We start from the raw sequence: 22,500 nt of genomic DNA, 5'->3' as shown, positions 1-22,500 counted from the left end.
CCATTTTGTGTTCATAATTAGCAATTCTGACATTTTTCTCGCAATTCTGAGTTCATAATTCACAATTCTGGGTTCATAATTCACAATTCTGGGTTCATAATTCACAATTCTGACATTTATCTAAATTCTGAGTTCATAATTCGTCATTCTGAGTTCATAATTTGCTATTTTAAGTTCACAATTCGCAATTCTGACATTTTTCTCGCAATTCTGAGCTCATAATTCGTCATTCTGAGTTCATAATTAGCCATTTTGTGTTCATAATTCACAATTCTGACATTTATCTAAATTCTGAGTTCATAATTCACAATTCTGGGTTCATAATTCACATTTCTGAGTTCTCAATTCTGAGTTCATAATTTGCAATTTTGTTTTCCATCCATCCATCCATCTTCTTCCGCTTATCCGGGGCCGGGTCGCGGGGGCAGCAGTCTAAGCAGAGATGCCCAGACTTCCCTCTCCCTAGACACTTCCTCCAGCTCTTCCGGGGGGACACAGAGGCGTTCCAAGGCCAGCCGGGAGACATAGTCCCTCCAGCGTGTCCTAGGTCTTCCCCGGGGCCTCCTCCCGGTGGGACGTGCCTGGAACACCTCCCTGGGAAGGCGCTCAGGAGGCATCCGAAATAGATGCCCGAGCCACCTCAGCTGTCCCCTCTCGATGTGGAGGAGCAGCGGCTCTACTCCGAGTTCCTCCCGAGTGACTGAGCTTCTCACCCTATCTCTAAGGGAGCGCCCAGCCACCCTGCGGAGAAAGCTCATTTCGGCCGCCTGTATCCGGGATCTTGTCCTTTCGGTCATGACCCAAAGCTCATGACCATAGGTGAGAGTAGGAACGTAGATTGACCGGTAAATCGAGAGCTTCGCCTTACGGCTTAGCTCTTTCTTCACCACGACAGACCGGTACATCGACCGCATTACTGCAGAAGCTGCACCGATCCGTCTGTCAATCTCCCGTTCCATCCTCCCCTCACTCGTGAACAAGACCCCAAGATACCTGAACTCCTCCACTTGGGGCAGGAACTCTCCACCCACCTGAAGCGGGCAAGCCACCCTTTTCCGACTGAGGACCATGGCCTCGGATTTGGAGGTGCTGATCCCCATCCCAGCCGCTTCACACTCGGCCGCAAACCGTCCCAGTGCACGCTGAAGGTCCTGGTTAGAAGGGGCCAACACGACAACGTCATCCGCAAAGAGCAGAGACGAAACCGTGTGGTCCCCAAACTGGACACTCTCCGGCCCTTGGCTGCGCCTAGAAATTCTGTCCATAAAAATTATGAACAGAACCGGCGACAAAGGGCAGCCCTGCCGGAGTCCAACATGCACCGGGAACAAGTCTGACTTACTGCCGGCAATGCGGACCAAACTCCTGCTTCGGTCATACAGGGACCGGACAGCCCTCAGCAAAGGACCCCGGACCCCATATTCCCCCAGCACCCTCCACAGGACACCACGAGGGACACAGTCGAATGCCTTCTCCAAATCCACAAAACACATGTGGACTGGTTGGGCAAACACCCATGAACCCTCCAGCACCCTGTAGAGGGTATAGAGCTGGTCCAGTGTTCCACGACCAGGACGAAAACCACACTGTTCCTCCTGAATCCGAGGTTCCACTATCGGCCGAATTCTCCTCTCCAGTACCCTGGCATAGACTTTCCCGGGGAGGCTGAGAAGTGTGATCCCCCTATAGTTGGAACACACCCTCCGGTCCCCCTTCTTAAAAAGAGGGACCACCACCCCGGTCTGCCAGTCCAGAGGCACTGTCCCCGACCGCCACGCGATGCTGCAGAGGCGTGTCAGCCAAGACAGCCCCACAACATCCAGAGACTTGAGGTACTCAGGGCGGATCTCATCCACCCCCGGTGCCTTGCCACCGAGGAGTTTCTTGACCACCTCGGTGACTTCAGCTTGGGTGATGGACGAGTCCTCCTCTGAGCCCCCAGCCTCTGCTTCCTCAATGGAAGATGTGACGGCGGGATTGAGGAGATCCTCGAAGTATTCCTTCCACCGTCCGACAACATCCCCAGTTGAGGTCAACAGCCGCCCATCGCCACTGTAAACAGCATTGGTAGGGCACTGCTTCTCCCTCCTGAGGCGCCGGACGGTTTGCCAGAATCTCTTTGAGGCCAGCCGATAGTCCTTTTCCATGGCCTCACCGAACTCCTCCCAGGCCCGAGTTTTTGCCTCCACAACCACCCGGGCTGCAGTCCGCTTAGCCTGCCGGTACCTGTCAGCTGCCTCAGGAGTCCCACAAGCCAGCCAGGCCCGATAGGACTCCTTCTTCAGCTTGACGGCATCCCTTACTTCCGGTGTCCACCACCGGGTTCGGGGATTGCCGCCACGACAGGCACCGGAGACCTTGCGTCCACAGCTCCGAGCAGCCGCTTTGACAATGGAGGTGGAGAACATGGTCCACTCGGACTCAATATCTCCAGCCTCCCTCGGGATCCGGTCGAAGCTCTGCCGGAGGCAGGAGTGGAGTTGAAGATCTCTCTGACAGGAGACTCGGCCAAACGTTCCCAGCAGACCCTCACAGTACGTTTGGGTCCGTTTGTAAGATAAATGTCAGAATTGTGAATTTTGATTTCATCATTCACAATTCTGAAATTTATCTTACAATTCTGAGTTCATAATTCGTCATTCTGAGTTCATAATTAGCCATTTTGTGTTCATAATTAGCAATTCTGACATGTTTTCTCGCAATTCTGAGTTCATAATTCACAATTCTGGGTTCATAATTCACAATTCTGAGTTCACAATTCTAAGTTCATAATTTGCCATTTTGATTTCATCATTCACAATTCTGACATTTATCTTACAATTCTGAGTTCATAATTCGTCATTCTGAGTTCATAATTAGCCATTTTGTGTTCATAATTAGCAATTCTGACATTTTTCTCGCAATTCTGAGTTCATAATTCGTCATTCTGAGTTCATAATTAACCATTTTGTGTTCATAATTAGCAATTCTGACATGTTTTCTCGCAATTCTGAGTTCATAATTCACAATTCTGAGTTCATAATTCACGATTTTAAGTTCATAATTCCCAATTCTGACATTTTTCTCACAATTCTGAGTTTATAATTCATCATTCTGAGTTAATAATTTACGATTTTAAGTTAATAATTCACAATTCTGACATTTTTTCTTACAATTCTGAGTTCATAATTCATCATTCTGAGTTCATAATTAATTATTCTGAGTTTATAATTCATCATTCTGAGTTCATAATTCGCGATTTTAAGTTCATAATTCACAACTCTGAAATTTTTCTCGCAATTCTGAGTTCATAATTCATCATTCTGAATTCATAATTTGCAATTCTGATTTTTCTCACAGTTCTGACTTGTTTTTTTTTTCAGAATTGCGAGCTGACTGATAGAAACAAGGTTTCATAGCAAACACTTAAAATGACTTCCTCTATATAAAAAGGAATTCACATGCAATAAACCCGTCTGAATGCTCTTATTTCTGTGTTCAGCGAATGATGGAGTGTAAGTCTTGTTTTCGTCTGCAGGAGTTTGAGACAAATGAAGCACAAATGGATTAAATTGCTTTATTTGTTTGTGTGTCCAGGTTCTGTCCAATGCACGGCTGGTCCTGGAGAACCTTATAAAGTAAGTGTATCATTAACATCATTTGTTGTTTAATTCATAAATAAGCTGGCTATGGTAATTTGATTTCTCATGCTCAGTGACTCTCTAATTTCTGGCTAATGATCCAGCTGAATAAGACAGATAATGGCCCTGCCCGGCGGGGACTGAATGCATGTGTTGTGTTACTGTGTCATTAAACACACACTTTGATCTAAAGCAGTGTATAGTAGACTAATCACAGACCTGCCCTGGAGAGATGGATGAAGCTCTGCCTCTCTCTCCCACCAGGTGTTGAGTACATGAGCTTCGGCTGCTCCGCCCAGTCTCAGAAACATTTGCTCAAATCACTAACAAACATCAGGAGCACATTACATACAAAAATGTGTTTCCTCAATAAATTAGAACTTTTAAGACTATTTATAATTATTTGTTATTTATATTAAATATTACAATATTGTATTTGGCCTATGGCTCTTATAAATATGATATATGCACTGTGTATGTACTGTATGTGTGTGTGTGTGTGTACACATATAACATTATAAAACTTATAATAAAATATATCTAAATATTGAATTATGAATATAATTATGCTAATTCATTAACATTTAAATAAGCATAATTATATGAAACATTTATTCAAAAGTAGCAAATTACATTCAAAAATGTTTGTATCAATAAATTCGAGCTTATTTTTAGAACTTTTAAGATTATTAATAATTATTAGTTATTTATATTAAATATTACAATATTATATTTGGCCTATGGCTGATATAAATATGATATATATGATATCACACTATTTCATTTAACGATAGTAAAACACATACATAACTTCTGATATTACATTTATATTTATTTGACATAATATTTACTGAATTAGAAATAAATAATTTGAAAATAAATATGAAAAAAAAATGTTTGGAACTTGATAACAAAATCTGTAAAATAAACAAATTTATACTTTAGACAATCATCAACGTCTTGATTATGTAACCGATTATAGTATTTTTCATATATATATATATATATATATATATATATATATATATATATATATATGCACTGTATATGTACTGTATGTGTACTGTATGTGTGTATGTACATATAAAATTATAATACTTATAATAAAAATATATTTAAATATAGAATTATGAATATAATTATGCTGATGTAAATCAACATTTAAATAAGCATCATTATATGAAACATTTATTATTATTAAATATGAACATTCATTATATTTATAGCAAATTACATAAAAAAAATGTTGTATCAATAAATTAGAAGATTATTAATAATTATTAGTTATTTGTATTAAATATTACAATATTTGGCCATTTAATTTAACAATAGTAAAACACATACATCATTTCTGAAATTACATTTATATTTATTTGACATAATATTTAATAAATTAGAAATAAATAATTTGAACTTGATAAAAATTAATACTTATTTGTTAATTATATTAAATATTATAATATCATATTTGGCCTATGGCTGATATAAATGGCTGATATAAATATGATATATATATATGTATATGTACTGTATGTGTGTATGTATAAATAAAAATTATAATACTTACAATACAAATATATTTAAATACAGAATTATGAATATAATTATGCTGATGTAAATCATCATTATATGAAGCATTAATTCAAAACACTTGCAGAAGTGATGCTTTTCCTAACAAACAGCAATGGAAATACAATCAAGTTTTTAATGACAGCCTGTATGAATTACATTAGTTTTATTGATGCTTACAGTAATTTCACACATTCATAATGCAGCGTGCACATCTAACACACGTGATATAATATGATGAGAAACTGACAGTAACGTTCATTTAACACGTTAAAAGTGAGGCTTCTCATTATAAATACATGTAAATGTCATTCCCCTCTGGTCTTCAGATATGGCATTCTGGTGGATCCCATCCAGATCATCTCTCTCTTTCTGAAGGACCCCTACAGCTGGCCGGCTCTGTGCCTGATCATTGGTAAGATGATTGTGTGGTGTGTGTTTTGTTGCTCACGCAGAGCGGCTCATGCTGAAGACATCATTTCACACCACATTTATGCTTTCTGTCATCATGCATAATGTTATATCATAAAAATTCACGTCAATATTTCATGCATGCTCGGTTCAATATGCCGTGTCTAATCTGTTTGCTTTTTCAGTTTCCAACGTGTTTATAATGGCAGCTTTGTACACAGAGAGAAAGCTATCCGTGGTGAGTTGCATGCTGGGAATGAACTGTGTGATTACAGACATGGGCCATTACTGAGAGGCTTACAATTACACTGATGACTTGATACAGTGTGTCTCATTGTACACGTGTTTTTCATTTTAACGAAGTCATCTCATTTAATTTCCAGGGCAGCATCTCCGAGGGTACCGGGACATTCCTTCATTGCGTCAATCTTGCAGCTCTTTTATTTTTCCCAGCGGTCACCGTTCTCCGCGTGACCTCTATGACCCCAGGTATCACAAACGTCCTCCATCTCTGTGCACATGTTCATACTAACACCTTTAACCTACAGTCTTATAAGTGTAACGGGGGCCAGCTAGTAGTTGCTGTGTGAGTAAACCTCACTCCCCTGATCTCAAGAGACGCTCAAGCGACTGACGCTAGAGGTTGCAGCCTTTAGCCTCCTTGTTAGAGGTCCGACTCTCATCCCGGCAGACCCAGGTTCGAGTCCCGCTTGGAGCGGGTAGTTCGAACAGGAGGGGTTACATTGGTGCCATGACCCGGATGGGAGTGAAGTTTAGGGGGGTGAGTGTAACGGAGGCCAGCTAGTAGTCGCTGTGTGACCTACTAATAGGTCAGCACGTTTTACTCATTTGTTCCCTCATTTAACTAAATTTTGGCCACATTGTACAAAAAATTGAGGGAACGAATTAGTAAAAAATGGCCATGATTTAGTAAAATGAGGGAATGAATGAGTAAAACATGGCCATGATTTAGTAAAATGAGGGAACGAATGAGTAAAACATGGCCATGATTTAGTAAAACGAGGGAACAAATGAGTAAAACATGGCCATGATTTAGTAAAACAAGGGAACGAATGACTAAAACATGGCCATGATTTAGTAAAACGAGGGAACGAATGAGTAAAACATGGCCATGATTTAGTCAAACGAGGGAACGAATGAGTAAAACATGGCCATGATTTAGTCAAACGAGGGAACGAATGAGTAAAACATGGCCATGATTTAGTAAAACGAGGGAACGAATGAGTAAAACATGGCCATGATTTAGTTAAACGAGGGAACGAATGAGTAAAACATGGCCATGATTTAGTAAAACGAGGGAACGAATGAGTAAAACATGGCCATGAATTAGTAAAACGAGGGAACGAATTAGTAAAAAATGGCCATGATTTAGTAAAACGAGGGAACGAATGAGTAAAACATGGCCATGATTTTGTAAAAAGAGGGAACGAAATAGTAAAAAATGGCCATGATTTAGTAAAACGAGGGAACGAATTAGTAAAACATGGCCATGATTTAGTAAAACGAGGGAACGAATTAGTAAAACATGGCCATGATTTAGTAAAACGAGGTAACGAATGAGTAAAACATGGCCATGATTTAGTAAAACGAGGGAACGAATTAGTAAAAATTGGCCATGATTTAGTAAAACGAGGGAACTAATTAGTAAAACATGGCTGTGTGAGTAAACCTCACTCCCCTGATCTCAAGAGACGCTCTAGCAACTGACACTAGGGGTTGCAGACTTTAGCCTCACGGCGGACCCGGGTTCGAGTCCCGCTTGGAGCGGGTGGTTCGAACAGGAGGGGTTACATTGGTGCCATGACCCAGATGGAGTGAGGTTTAGGGGGGTGAGTGTAAAGCCTTGTTTATACTCGACGCGTCCGCAAGAGCACGAGGGTGCGCGCGGCAAAAATGACGTCAACACGGAGTGGCCGGTCGTGGCCGTTGGGTTACAAGACCCCATTTCGCCTGGCGGTGTGCAGCGCATTTTTTGTAACAGCGCATGCGGCTCCGCATCCGAAGATGAACGAGTTCTAGGCGAATCTAGCCGAGCATGACGTCTTATCACACTGGCACCCAGTTTGCACATACAAATTAGGTGCTTATATTTACAAAATGAGCCTACAAAAGCAGAAATAAGCCCTTTTAAATAAAGATCCATGTTTAATAAAAATAAAAAAATTCACAAAACTAAAATGTTTAGTGAAATTAGGAAATATTTAAGAGATCGTTAATTTAGTTGTATACATGTGTGCATATATTTTGTTCTCATGTCACAAGTAATAATATCAAGGTTTACTGAGTTTTACACGATTCTTTTGTAGTGTGGTTTTTGGTGTGTACTAAAATAAATATCATCAACTGTGTACATTAGCCAACTTCTTCTCGACTCTTTTTCTGATGGTTTATAAAACAATTACTCCGAGTCGCCCTCTGTCGTTTCAAAGAATAGCACAACAGCGAGCGCGTCAAGTATAAACGCCTCGTCCGTTTGGGGAGGAGCGCGCAGTCAGTGGAGGCTCAAGTTGCGGAGCCAGGCGAAAGTATAAACAAGGCTTAACGGGGGCCAGCTAGTAGTTGCTGTGTGAGTAAACCTCACTCCTCGGATCTCAAGAGATGCTGTAGCAACGCTAGGGGTTGCAGCCTTTAGCCTCCCGGCGGGCCGGGGTTCGAGTCCCGCTTGGAGCGGGTGGTTCGAACAGGAGGGGTTACATTGGTGCCGTGACCCGGATGGAGTGAGGTTTAGGGGGGAGGGAGTAACGGAGGCCAGCTAGTAGTTGCTGTGCGAGTAAACCTCACTCCCCTGATCTCTAGAGACGCTCTAGCAACTGACGCTAGGAGTTGCAGCCTTTAGCCTCACGGCAGACCCAAGTTCGAGTCCCGCTTGGAGCGGGTGGTTCGAACAGGAGGGGTTACATTGGTGCCGTGACCCGGATGGAGTGAGGTTTAGGGGGGAGGGAGTAACGGAGGCCAGCTAGTAGTTGCTGTGCGAGTAAACCTCACTCCTCTGATCTCAAGAGACGCTCTAGCAACTGACGCTAGGAGCCTTTAGCCTCCCGGCGGAACCGGGTTCGAGTCCCGCTTGGAGCGGGTGGTTTGAACAGGAGGGGTTACATTGCTGCCGTGACCCGGATGGGAGTGAGGTTTAGGGGGGTGAGTGTAACGGAGGCCAGCTAGTAGTCGTTGTGCGAGTAAACCTCACTCCTCTGATCTCAAGAGACGCTCTAGCGACTGACGCTAGGGGTTAGCATTTCCGACTCTCATGCCGGCGGACCCGGGTTCGAGTCCAGCTTAGAGTGAGGCAGTTCGAACAGGAACCAGTTTCTAGTTTTTAATTTTTTATGTAATTTATGATCTTTGTCTTTTATTGTGATTTTTATTATCTAAGCAATATCAAGATGTATATTGTACAATTTGATGATAAAAAAATGTGACATGGTTATTGTCCTTAACAATCGCCAGTTGTGGTCAGAACTATTGCCCCCTTTTGTAAATATGATCAAAAAACCCTGTAAAAAAAAAATCTGCATTGTTTATCCTTTTGATCTTTTATTTATTTTTTTTATTTTTTAAGTACAACTATTGAAAATGTTGGCAAAATCTCTTTATGAAATAAATGTCTTTATCCAAAACACGTTGGACATAATTATTGGCAACCTTTTATTCAATACTTTTTGCAACCTCCTTTCCCCAAGATAACAGCTCTGATTCTTCTCCTGTAATGCCGGATGAGTTCCTCCACACAGACTCTCTCCAGCTCTTCAGGTCATCACTCGTCTTCTATAGGGTTCAGGTCAGGGGACGGTCATGGCAGAAGCTTCACTTTGTGCTCAGGGACACGTGTGTTGATTTTTATTTTTGTTTTGGATCATTGTCCTGATGGAAGATCCAAAATGACCCATTATAAGATTTCTGTCAGGTTTTGATTTTTTATCTGTTGGTATTTGCTAGAATCCATGACACCATGAACAAGATGTCCGGGACCTCCACCAAAAAAATAGGCCCACGGCATTAAAGATCCAGTGGTGTATATAACCATGGGCTTGGGGTACTTTTGATCCCTGTTTGCCCCATCTGGAGGGTTTGCTGTCGAAAAGCTCTTTTTCAGTGTCATCTGACCACAGAATCAGGTCCCGTCTGAACTGAATATGCTGGAGTTTGTTTCTGGATGAGCGAGGAGGATTTTTCTTGAAACCCTCCCAAACAACATGTGGTGACGTAGGAGTTGTTTGATCATTTTTTAGGCTTTCTGACCCCAAGACTCAACTAATCTCTGCGATTCTCCATCTGTGATCCTTAGAGAGTCTTTGTCCACTCAAACGGTCCTCCTCTCGTGCATTAGGACGATATACACACACGTCCTCTACCAGGCAGATTCATAACTTCTTAATTATTGCCCTGATGGTGGAAATGGGGATTTTCAATGCTTTTTTAAATTATATTACTTGAGATATTTTACTCATAAAAAATTCTAGGGGTGGCAATAATTGTGTCCAACGTGTTTTGGAGAAAAACATTTATTTCATAATGTGATTTCCCCTGACTTTTCATTCTTTAATTCAATGAAAGGTTTGATTTTTTTTTTTTTTTGAATGAAGGATCAAAAGGATAACCAATGCAGATTTATTTTTACAGCCATCTTTGATCATATTTACCAGAGGGGAGCAATAATTCTGTATCAGTCTGATCATGTCGTTTTGTGGCATTACTTACCACAATCTATCACCATTTAATATGCCTTGTGTGTAAATTCTCTATTCTTCCGTGTGCAGTGGGTGGTGTTGTGGCGTTGGGCGTCTTCACCGTTCTCTTCCTGAAGCTGTTCTCCTACAGAGACGTCAACAAATGGTGCCGAGAAATCAGACACGTCAAAGCCCGCACCCTGTCTCGCTCTCAATCCTGTGAGTCCAACAACCGCTCACAACACACACAAAGACATCTTCATCAGACTATGCAAAACAGATCACACACCCGACAGCAAGAACATCTCCATTAGCACCTGCTTTCTGAAACACACTCCATGCATGAATGCAAACACTTCTAGATGTGCAGCTGCTGTGTTCTGACATGTGTCAATGCATGAATCCTAATGCAATGCAAGTACAGCATGCATTAGAATTAGCATTGGCATTTGCAATGCCACTCATATTAATGCATTGTTTGGATTTGCACTGAAGTGTTTTTGCAACAAAAGTTGTAGTTGTACACCAATAACACCTGCCGTCTGTCCCTCTATCTCTCACGTAGCAACTGTGATTTATAAATCCTGTATTTTTCATCTGTAAAGACTGATATGGTATTCCAGTACTGCAATAGTCTTTGTTTTAGTTACATTTTATACACTGTAGTAGGGCCTAAATCACTTCAAATGCCTAAGTATTCCATTTTCTTGTAGTATCTATAGAATATATATAATCTTCAAATTTAAAACTAACCTTCAAATGTTGTAAAGCCAACAATGAAGTTCAAAATTCTGCATGATCAGTGAGTCCTGTGATTGTGTTTTTGTTGTTTTTGGTCTCTTGGCAGAGAATATGAGCGTATTCTGTGTGAGTTAATGTTCAACTTTCTCCCGTAGGCCCGTCTGTGCACAAAGCCAACGGCACAACCGAATACACACATGTGACCTATCCAGGAAACCTCACGCACAGAGGTCAGCTTCTGCAGCCATTACATAAGCTCAGCCTGATGGAGAGTTTGATAACTCTCATTTATGGGGGAATTGCTATGGAAGCTTGTTTCCCACCACAGAATAACAAAATAAAAAAGGCAATTGTGAGATATAAGCTTACGAAGCCCCACACATGGCATGCAGGAAAAATATGTATATTGTGGCCACGAGTTAACAATTCGTTCCCACGACTTACTAATAGGTCAGCACGTTTTACTCATTTGTTCCCTCATTTAACTAAATTGTGGCCACGTTGTACAAAAAATTGAGGGAACGAATTAGTAAAAAATGGCCATGATTTAGTAAAATGAGGGAATGAATGAGTAAAACATGGCCATGATTTAGTAAAATGAGGGAACGAATGAGTAAAACATGGCCATGATTTAGTAAAACGAGGGAACAAATGAGTAAAACATGGCCATGATTTAGTAAAACAAGGGAACGAATGACTAAAACATGGCCATGATTTAGGAAAACAAGGGAACGAATGAGTAAAACATTGCCATGATTTAGTAAAACGAGGGAACGAATGAGTAAAACATGGCCATAATTAAGTCAAACGAGGGAACGAATGAGTAAAACATGGCCATGATTTAGTCAAACGAGGGAACGAATGAGTAAAACATGGCCATGATTTAGTCAAACGTGGGAAAGAATGAGTAAAACATGGCCATGATTTAGTAAAACGAGGGAACGAATGAATAAAACATGGCCATGATTTAGTAAAACGAGGGAACGAATGAGTAAAACATGGCCATGAATTAGTAAAACGAGGGAACGAATTAGTAAAAAATGGCCATGATTTAGTAAAACGAGGGAACGAATGAGTAAAACATGGCCATGATTTTGTAAAAAGAGGGAACGAAATAGTAAAAAATGGCCATGATTTAGTAAAACGAGGGAACGAATTAGTAAAACATGGCCATGATTTAGTAAAACGAGGGAACGAATTAGTAAAACATGGCCATGATTTAGTAAAACGAGGTAACGAATGACTAAAACATGGCCATGATTTAGTAAAACAAGGCTACGAATGAGTAAAAATTGGCCATGATTTAGTAAAACGAGGGAACTAATTAGTAAAACATGGCCATGATTTAGTAAAACGAGGGAACGAATGAGTAAAACATGGCCATGATTTAGTAAAACAAGGGAACTAATTAGTAAAAAATGGCCATGATTTAGTCAAACGAGGGAACTAATTAGTAAAACATGGCCATGATTTAGTAAAACGGGGGAACGAATGAGTAAAACATGGCCATGATTTAGTAAAACGAGGGAACGAATGAGTAAAACATGGCCATGATTTAGTAAAACGGGGGAACGAATGAGTAAAACATGGCCATGATTTAGTAAAACATGGCCATGATTTAGTAAAACAAGGGAACTAATTAGTAAAAATTGGCCATGATTTAGTAAAACGAGGGAACTAATTAGTAAAACATGACCATTATTTAGTAAAACGAGGGAACGAATTAGTAAAACATGGCCATGATTTAGTAAAACGAGGGAACGAATTAGTAAAAAATGGCCATGATTTAGTAAAACGAGGGAACGAATTAGTAAAACATGGCCATGATATAGTAAAACGAGGGAATGAATTAGTAAAACATGGCCATGATTTATTTAAACGAGGGAACGAATTAGTAAAAAATGGCCATGATTTAGTAGAACGAGGGAACTAATTAGTAAAACATGGCCATGATTTAGTAAAACGAGGGAACGAATTAGTAAAAAATGGCCATGATTTAGTAAAACGAGGGAACTAATTAGTAAAACATGGCCATGATTTAGTAAAACGAGGGAACGAATTAGTAAAACATGGCCATGATTTAGTTAAACGAGGGAATGAATTAGTAAAACATGGCCATGATTTAGTAAAACGAGGGCACGAATGAGTAAAACATGGCCATGATTTAGTTAAACGAGGGAATTAATTAGTAAAACATGGCCATGATTTAGTAAAACGAGGGAATTAATTAGTAAAACATGGCCATGATTTAGTTAAACGAGGGAACGAATCAGTAAAAAATGGCCATGATTTAGTAAAACAAGGGAACTAATTAGTAAAACATGGCCATGATTTAGTAAAACGAGGGAACGAATGAGTAAAACATGGCCATGATTTAGTTAAACGAGGGAACGAATTAGTAAAAAATGGCCATGATTTAGTAAAACAAGGGAACTAATTAGTAAAACATGGCCATGATTTAGTAAAACGAGGGAACGAATTAGTAAAAAATGGCCATGATTTAGTAAAACAAGGGAACTAATTAGTAAAACATAGCCATGATTTAGTAAAACGAGGGAACGAATTAGTAAAAAATGGCCATGATTTAGTAAAACAAGGGAACTAATTAATAACACATGGCCACGATTTAGTAAAAAGAGGGAACGAATGAGTAAAACATGAGTTTTTACCACATGATAGTAAAAAATGTCACATTTAGCTTTTTCAGTCTTTATTCCATGGCATAAACAAGCTTCCGTACATTTCATTTGTAATGAAAATGGACATAATTTTTTGAATTATTTTTTCCAGACATGTATTACTTCATCTTCGTCCCGACTCTGTGCTACGAGCTGAATTTCCCGCGGTCTCCACGGATACGGAAGCGTTTCTTACTGCGCCGTCTGCTTGAGATGGTGAGAGAGCGTTTATGAGAGAATAACCTGAGAATCTGCTGAAGCTCATGCGTGTCTTTCTCTCTGCAGCTGTTTCTAATGCAGTTAATGGTTGGATTAATACAGCAGGTATGATTAGAGTCGATCAGACAGCAGAGGTTATTTGCATATGTGACGTGATGTTTTAATGACTCTGTTTCGTCTTCTGATAGTGGATGGTTCCCACGATTCAGAACTCAATGAAACCCTTTCAGGTACAATCTGAATTGAATCTTTTAACCTGACATAGGAATAATGAGATGATGAACACCATGAAGATATTGTAATGCTTCTTAAGCATGTAGTTTTTATTATGTTAATCTACTTATTACTCATTTGAGTCTCTGTCTCTTTTAACAGGACATGGATTTCACTAGAATAGTTGAGCGTCTGCTGAAACTTGCTGTAAGTGTCGTGAGAAACAGACGCAAACACAGACAGATGCTGTTGATGTCATGGATGCTGTTGCTATGACTTCTGTTGCTAGTGCTTTTGCAGGTGCTGTTGCTATGGCTACTGTTGTTACAGATTTCACTGTGGCACCTGTTGTTGCTATGGTGTGAAATTCAGGCCCTCGTCCAATTTTAGTTCAAATTTTTAATATCTGATATAAAATGATTATCCTGTTGAGTGAGTCTTATTCTGTACAGTCAACTGGCATTTTATATATATATATATATATATATATATATATATATATATATATATAAACACTCACCTAAAGGATTATTAGGAACACATACTAATACTGTGTTTGACCCCCTTTCGCCTCCAGAACTGCCTTAATTCTACGTGGCATTGATTCAACAAGGTGCTGAAAGCATTCTTTAGAAATGTTGGCCCATATTGATAGGAGAGCATCTTGCAGTTGATGGAGATTTGTGGGATGCACATCCAGGGCACGAAGCTCCCGTTCCACCACATCCCAAAGATGCTCTATTGGGTTGAGATCTGGTGACTGTGGGGGCCATTTTAGTTCAGTGAACTCATTGTCATGTTCAAGAAACCAATTTGAAATGATTCGAGCTTTGTGACACGGAGCATTATCCTGCTGGAAGTAGCCATCAGAGGATGGGGACATGGTGGTCATAAAGGGATGGACATGGTCAGAAACAATGCTCAGGTAGGCCGTGGCATTTAAACGATGCCCAATTTGCACTAAGGGGCCTAAAGTGTGCCAAGAAAACATCCCCCACACCATTACACCACCACCACCAGCCTGCACAGTGGTAACAAGGCATGATGGATCCATGTTCTCATTCTGTTTACGCCAAATTCTGACTCTACCATCTGAATGTCTCAACAGAAATCGAGACTCATCAGACCAGGCAACATTTTTCCAGTCTTCAACTGTCCAATTTTGGTGAGCTCGTGCAAATTGTAGCCTCTTTTTCCTATTTGTAGTGGAGATGAGTGGTACCCGGTGGGGTCTTCTGCTGTTGTAGCCCATCCGCCTCAAGGTTGTGTGTGTTGTGGCTTCACAAATGCTTTGCTGCATACCTCGGTTGTAACGAGTGGTTATTTCAGTCAAAGTTGCTCTTCTATCAGTTTGAATCAGTCGGCCCATTCTCCTCTGACCTCGAGCATCAACAAGGCATTTTCTCCCACAGGACTGCCGCATACTGGATGTTTTTCCCTTTTCACACCATTCTTTGTAAACCCTAGAAATGGTTGTGCGTGAAAATCCCAGTAACTGAGCAGATTGTGAAATACTCAGACCGGCCCGTCTGGCACCAACAACCATGCCACGCTCAAAATTGCTTAAATCACTTTTCTTTCCCATTCTGACATTCAGTTTGGAGTTCAGGAGATTGTCTTGACCAGGACCACACCCCTAAATGCATTGAAGCAACTGCCATGTGATTGGTTGATTAGATAATTGCATTAATGAGAAATTGAACAGATGTTCCTAATAATCCTTTAGGTGAGTGTATATATATATATATATATATATGAATTATACAGTTTGGCATCATTATACAAAAAAATTTGACTGCTGAATGCCACGACTGACCAATCAGAATCAAAAATCCAAGCGGTTTGAATTTTGCACGACAACATCTGCTGTCGCTATGGTTGATGTCATGTTTGTGGCCCCTCCTCCTCTGAGTGTCTAATGGCACAAGCCCCGCCCCTTCTCCCTGTCCCTCCACAGGTGCCCAATCATTTTATCTGGCTGATCTTTTTCTATTGGTATTTCCACTCCTCTATGAACTTCATAGCTGAGCTCATGCAGTTCGGAGATCGCGAGTTTTACCGAGACTGGTGGTGAGTGGCTTCCTCCATCTAGAGCTGGTTTACTCTTTTCATACTATAAACAATGCATATAGTATGTTTTATATTTACATCAACTTTACATCTCATTTAAGTTAAGGCCTGTTCACACCAAAGTTGATAACGATAACTATAAAGTTTAATAACCATTCTAATTCTATGAGAACTAACGATAATGAGACACCATATTGTTGGAATTGCTGATGAAGGATAAAAAACATTGCCAGCCAATCAGAATCCATCACATTTAAAGCGACAGGCGACAAAACTGCAGTGTGCTTTTAATCAACAGAACGATATCGTCCGCTGGAGTAGATGCTAATGTAGTTATCATAATAGTTGTGTTTATAATGAATACTTGCATTGCGTTTGTAGTCACTGACTGTGGTATTATCACTGAATGCTTGATGCGTCACAGAAGGAAAATAGCTTGCAGATGTAGATTTCATGAGGACTTCCACAGGTTTTCACATTTTGTAGTTTTGAGTGAACGATGATCTTTGCATTCGCAGGAACTCTGAAACGATTCCGTACTTTTGGTCGAATTGGAACATTCCTGTTCACAAGTGGTGCCTACGGTAAGACGGGATTACCCATTCATATGTTTGGATTTGTCTGTTTTTTGTGCACGTTAACGTTTATATCACGACAAAAATCAGTTCTGTTTGTGGTGTCACAGTTCATTGATTTCTCATCCTCTCTTTCCCTTCAGACACTTTTATAAGCCCATGTTGGTGAAAGGTGTAAATAGGTTCCCGGCTCAGATCGCCGTCTTCTTCCTGTCGGCATTTTTCCATGAGGTTTCACTGCACACTGCTACATTACAGTTTACAGTCATGTTTTTTCCTGTGTATTAATAGTCCTGACAATATTTTGTATTCAGTATTTAGTGAGCATTCCTCTAAAGATGTTTCGGCTCTGGGCGTTTCTGGGTATGATGTTACAGGTCAGTATTAAATACCATTTAATGCTTGTTAAACACATATTTGATGTAATCGCCTTGAAAGAGTTTTCGATCTGTTTAGCTCTTAATTGATCTGATTCAGACAGTTTGTTGGTCTGATATTGGACCAGTATCTACTGGCGTCCCTCAGGGCTCCGTCTTGGGACCTTTTACTTTATACTTATTACCGCTCGTCAGCTTTTGCTTAATTTCCCAAAAAAGCGAATAACTTTTGATTAAATTCGCCCTTTGAAACTGGTCTTAATAGTAAAGCCCGACCGATATCGTTTTTTGGGGACTGATACCAATATTAGGGAGTAAAAAATGTCTGATAAAGATATATCGGCCGATATTATTTATGTGTATATTATAGTACAGTACCAGCAAAACGTTTGGACACACTTTCCCATTGATGTGTCCAAACTTTTGACTGGTACTGTATATATAAGACAGCATGTACATATCATACATCGTACATAAATACAACAGAACAAACATACCAATGAAAAAGGTCTAGATTTTCAGATAGGCTACAGAAATAGTAATCAAATGTAAAATATCACTTCATAGTCTTCACAAATATAGATTAACCGTTATTAAAGTTATTCAGTCAAGAGCAGTGAGTAATTTTTTCTCTGTCTTTTGTTATCTCGTCTTTTATGAGAAAACGCTTCTCTGCCATTGGCGAGATTTTCCGGCTTTCCATGTTTTCACTGTTATCCGGTAGGGAGCGCTATTACACATCTCCTGAACGAGTACAGACTCTCCTGATCAAAACACAGACGAAGAAGAAGCAGAAACAACAGATGCATATGTAAAATAATGCGATCATCAACATTAAACAGCGTATAAATCAAAACGGCTGTGTTATTGAATGAAATGTCAACCCAGGACGAGCTATAGGACTGTGAAGCTGTGAATGTTGATGGACTCTATCTACTCCATCGGTGTTTTGTTCAGCGTTATGAATCCAATTTGACAAAAACTCAAAATATTGCTTTTTTCATTAAATTTACACACATTCAAGTGTTAGGGTTATATTGCATGTTCAGATATTCACACAAGATATCCTGTGGGCCTTGAAACGCTGGCTGTGACTGGCAAGTGTCAAATTTCATGTTTACGAAGACATAACCGACTTCGTTTACGATGATACTTGACAAGACATTTTTACATAATTTTGTGTGAATATTCATGAGCTGTGAGACGCTTGGGCGCGCGTTCATATCAGTGGCATATCTGCGGCATATACACCTGTTTCCGGGGGGCGCCACTGTACGAACGTGGGTACAACTTCCGGAAGTAGTATACCAATGGTATTTTGTGTGCTAGTTAGTGAAGAGGCTGTTTTGTTTTTCGGATCATTGGCAAGGTTTAAAAATGATAATTTTTACTTTTTTTATATCAGATGGTGCCTCAAGGGTTAAGTGAAGGTTACTGTGAAGCAACATGAATGACGCACACTAAACATTTCAGTTTAGTACATTTATTAGTTAATTAATAATATTGCAATACAATAAATAATAACATTTTTGTGTCCTTAATTGTCCTTACTTTACCGACCTTCCACAAAAGTGCTGCTGAGTGACAACAACAGTGTCCTGGCCCTAATACATGAACAACCCGCGGTCTGTACTTCACCGGTCAATGATGCTAGCAGTGATGGAATACGTGTAGGCTCAGGCTCAGCTCAATGTCAGCTTTTAGATCGTTTCCGACAGATACTGATACGCCTCTGAGCTTTTCAAACTGCTCACCGCCTTACCATCACATGCTACTGAATCTAGAAAATAGCGAAAAATGCTACCGTACGTGATACAAGGACACTTCTTCACGCCATCCTCCCAACCAACTAGGTTACCGCGGAGGGTAAAGCTACTGTTCACCCTTTTGAAAGTTCGTTGAGGTTGTTTGTTCCCACATCGTTAGCAAATCTGGATAGCTTGACTGTCAACTGTTGAATGTCAATAAGCTATGTTTCCATCCACCTATTTTTAATGCGCCATTTGGGATATCGCTTCAAAAAATGCTGAATGGAAATGGCAAGATGCATAAAAAAACGTATGGAGAAATGTTCTATCTGATACAAAAACGTGCGCATAAACTACGATGGAAATGCATAAAGTCCCGCTTGTTTACTGCGAACCGGAAGACGCTCACACTTTTGACGCAAGGCTTCATGGGGCGTAGGAAACTTGTGGATACGGCGATTCACATATATATCGGCAACAGGCTCATATCGTCCGATAAAAGCGGCAATCGGGCTCCACTTAATAGATTCCGTGGGTCATGCTGATAACATTGATACCAAATTTGCCATAGTCAGCCAAACCACATCACAGCAATTTGGTCACAGCGCCACCTATTGATCAAAAGTGGTAAACCATTCAATCGAATTACTAGTGACTGTATTTATGATTTTTCAACCGTTTTGCCTAAAATCATCTTAAAATGTCTTTAATTGTTCATTGTTGCAGTTGGTCTGATGCTCTCAGCCATGTTGGCATGAGTTATCGTGTTCTTTGTGCTTGGCCCTGATAATTGCTCCTGATAAAAACTCCCATTTTAAAATCATCGCACTGGCTACCAGTTGATTTTAAAGTTCTTATGCTCTTAAACAAAGCACTTGCCTTCACAGACTTGATCCGGAGTATTTATCTCAGCTGTTAACACCTTATATCCCAAACCGTAACCGAAGCTCCTTTAAAGGCGCGATAGAAATAAGGTTTTATTATAAACATCAAATAAAATGGAGCCGTTCCTCATTTCATGTTCCTGTTTCAGATCCCACTCGCCTACTTCGTGGGCCGATTCTTGAGAGGAAACTACGGGAACGCAGCCGTGTGGATGTCGCTGATCATCGGCCAGCCGATCGCCGTTCTGATGTACGTCCACGATTATTACGTGCTGCATTATGAGAGCGCGCCCGAGGGCGTCGCGGCGTGACGCAGCCATTTCTGCAAAAACCGAGGTGTTGAATGTAAAAAACAATGCATATATTTTTAGAAGGGAAATTTTTAACAGACTTCAGCCTAAAACGAATTAGTCAGAAGGCACTTGGAAGGTGAGCCGACGTGTTTTACCACGTGCAATCAAACACTGCCGAGCCAAAGCAGCACGTCATCGCAATGCCTTCTCACTAATGTTTCATACTTGACATTTTCGTACCGATCGACTCAAAGAGACTCCAAATCAAAAGTGCCAAAAAAATGTGTTGTTCTTATTTTCCCCAATGCATTTCCGATTTGTGTCTGCACTATAAATGTGATGTTTTTTACTGTCCGTGCTGTTGCTTTAGTGCGTGATTGATTGAATCTGTGAGCCGTTGCACTTTATTCAACGATGCATGACGTCTGTCAACCTTTTAAAGGTTAATTTAACTGCTTTTACGTTGATTTCGATACTTGCTGTCATTTTTAGTTTCCAAAAAATGAGACATTATACATCAATATTGTATATGAATGTGTGAAATTGTTGAAGCCAAAATATTTTTGTGCCATTTTAATTGCTTGGAATATTATTTCAATGGGATTTAAGGTTTATCCGCTCTCTGTTCATTAGGGGCCAAGCACCAATGGGGTCGAGACATCAAGATTTCAGTTTCCGTCCGGCATGATTTTCATAACTTTGGAAATCCATGGCCTTAGGTTATGATTCCTTAAAGGAACACGCCGGCTTTTTGGGACTTTAGCTTATTTACCGTATCCCCCAGATTTAGATAAGTCCATACATACCATTCTCATCTCCATCTCCGTGCCATAACTCTGTCTAACACACTCACCTCTAGCCTAGCTTAGCACAAAGACTGGAGGTAAACGGCTCCAGCTAGCCTAGCTTAGCACAAAGACTGGAGGTAAACGGCTCCAGCTAGCCTAGCTTAGCACAAAGACTGGAGGTAAACGGCTCCAGCTAGCCTAGCTTAGCACAAAGACTGGAGGTAAACGGCTCCAGCTAGCCTAGCTTAGCACAAAGACTGGAGGTAAACGGCTCCAGCTAGCCTAGCTTAGCACAAAGACTGGAGGTAAACGGCTCCAGCTAGCCTAGCTTAGCACAAAGACTGGAGGTAAACGGCTCCAGCTAGCCTAGCTTTTAGCACAAAGACTGGAGGTAAACGGCTCCAGCTAGCCTAGCTTAGCACAAAGACTGGAGGTAAACGGCTCCAGCTAGCCTAGCTTAGCACAAAGACTGGAGGTAAACGGCTCCAGCTAGCCTACTGCTAAATAATTGTCAAAATAACATTTTCCTATTTACATGTTGTGATGTGTGTAGTTACATTGTGTTCTAAGACCGACGGAAAATTAAAAGTTGTGATTTTCTAGACCGATATGGCGAGGAACTATACTCTCATTCCTGCGTAATGATCAAGAGCTGTGAGCCGTCCCATGAGTACAGCGGAAATAGGCTAACATCCGTCAACATAACCAACGTGACAACCGGCTTACACAGAGAGAGCTGGGGACTATTTTCAGGCGCTGCGTAATATCATTGCGCCGCTGCACTCATAGTAGCTAGATATAGCCGTTTACAGCCAGTCTTTGTGCTAAGCTAGGCTAGCTGGAGCCGTTAACCTCCAGTCTTTGTGCTAAGCTAGGCTAGCTGGAGCCGTTTACCTCCAGTCTTTGTGCTAAGCTAGGCTAGCAGGGGCCATTTACCTTCAGTCTTTGTGCTAAGCTAGGCTAGCTGGAGCTGTTTACCTCCAGTCTTTGTGCTAAGCTAGGCTAGCTGGAGCCGTTTACCTCCAGTCTTTGTGCTAAGCTAGGCTAGCTGGAGCCGTTTACCTCCAGTCTTTGTGCTAAGCTAGGCTAGCTGGAGCCGTTTACCTCCAGTCTTTGTGCTAAGCTAGGCTAGCTGGAGCCGTTTACCTCCAGTCTTTGTGCTAAGCTAGGCTAGCGGTGAGTGTGTCAGACAGAGTTATGGCACGGAGATGAGAATGGTGTGTATGGACTTATCTAACTCTGGAGGATACGGTGAATAAGATAGTCACAAAAAGTTGGCATATTCCTTTAAAACAATACCCATCTTTCCAAAGTCATGTACAGTATGTTGCATGTCTGTAATTCTGAATTTTGTCACTTTTTCCAAACAAATTTGTGTCAAATAGTCAAGTTTGGACACCAATGGAGGTTGACGTCCACACCTGGCGGCCATCTTGTCACAGTCAGCTCGCTCACTCGTAACATTGTGTATTAATGAAGCATGTCCTTTTTAAATAACCATAACTTGCTCAATTTTACTACCGATTTTCAAACTGTTTGGTTTGTTATAAACGTCAGAGATGTAGTTATGACACTGCATACTTATGAATAATTATTCATTTGTTCAAGCATCCGGAATTATAGCCACGT

At 40.7% G+C, this 22,500-nt stretch overlaps 1 protein-coding gene across 6 annotated transcripts in view; it reads left to right on the top strand.

Annotated features, from left to right (window-relative positions):
• Positions 1-22,500, top strand: part of dgat1a (diacylglycerol O-acyltransferase 1a) — a 39,269-nt gene that overhangs the window by 16,066 nt on the left and 703 nt on the right. The window contains exons 3-18 of one of the 6 annotated variants that reach the window (XM_079829808.1): positions 3,577-3,617; positions 5,519-5,604; positions 5,786-5,838; positions 5,984-6,089; positions 10,376-10,504; positions 11,182-11,256; positions 13,817-13,920; positions 13,990-14,028; positions 14,112-14,153; positions 14,299-14,343; positions 16,094-16,206; positions 16,725-16,790; positions 16,925-17,012; positions 17,096-17,158; positions 19,940-20,472; positions 22,004-22,500. The exon at positions 22,004-22,500 is cut by the window's right edge and continues 703 nt beyond it. In XM_079829808.1, the coding sequence (XP_079685934.1) occupies positions 3,577-3,617; positions 5,519-5,604; positions 5,786-5,838; positions 5,984-6,089; positions 10,376-10,504; positions 11,182-11,256; positions 13,817-13,920; positions 13,990-14,028; positions 14,112-14,153; positions 14,299-14,343; positions 16,094-16,206; positions 16,725-16,790; positions 16,925-17,012; positions 17,096-17,158; positions 19,940-20,101 (1,212 nt within the window). In that variant the 3' untranslated portion in view covers positions 20,102-20,472; positions 22,004-22,500. Of the gene's footprint in view, positions 1-3,576; positions 3,618-5,518; positions 5,605-5,785; positions 5,839-5,983; positions 6,090-10,375; positions 10,505-11,181; positions 11,257-13,816; positions 13,921-13,989; positions 14,029-14,111; positions 14,154-14,298; positions 14,344-16,093; positions 16,207-16,724; positions 16,791-16,924; positions 17,013-17,095; positions 17,159-19,939; positions 20,942-21,877 lie in introns of all 6 variants that reach the window. The other 5 variants (XM_079829809.1, XM_079829811.1, XM_079829812.1 and 2 more) reach the window with 5 other exon arrangements.

Source organism: Gobio gobio, assembly GCF_949357685.1.
Source record: "Gobio gobio genome assembly, chromosome: 11".
In the NCBI taxonomy this organism is placed as follows: domain Eukaryota; kingdom Metazoa; phylum Chordata; class Actinopteri; order Cypriniformes; family Gobionidae; genus Gobio; species Gobio gobio.
The sequence above is the reverse complement of the archived record's forward strand: the minus strand, read 5'-3'. Positions and strand labels throughout refer to the sequence as shown.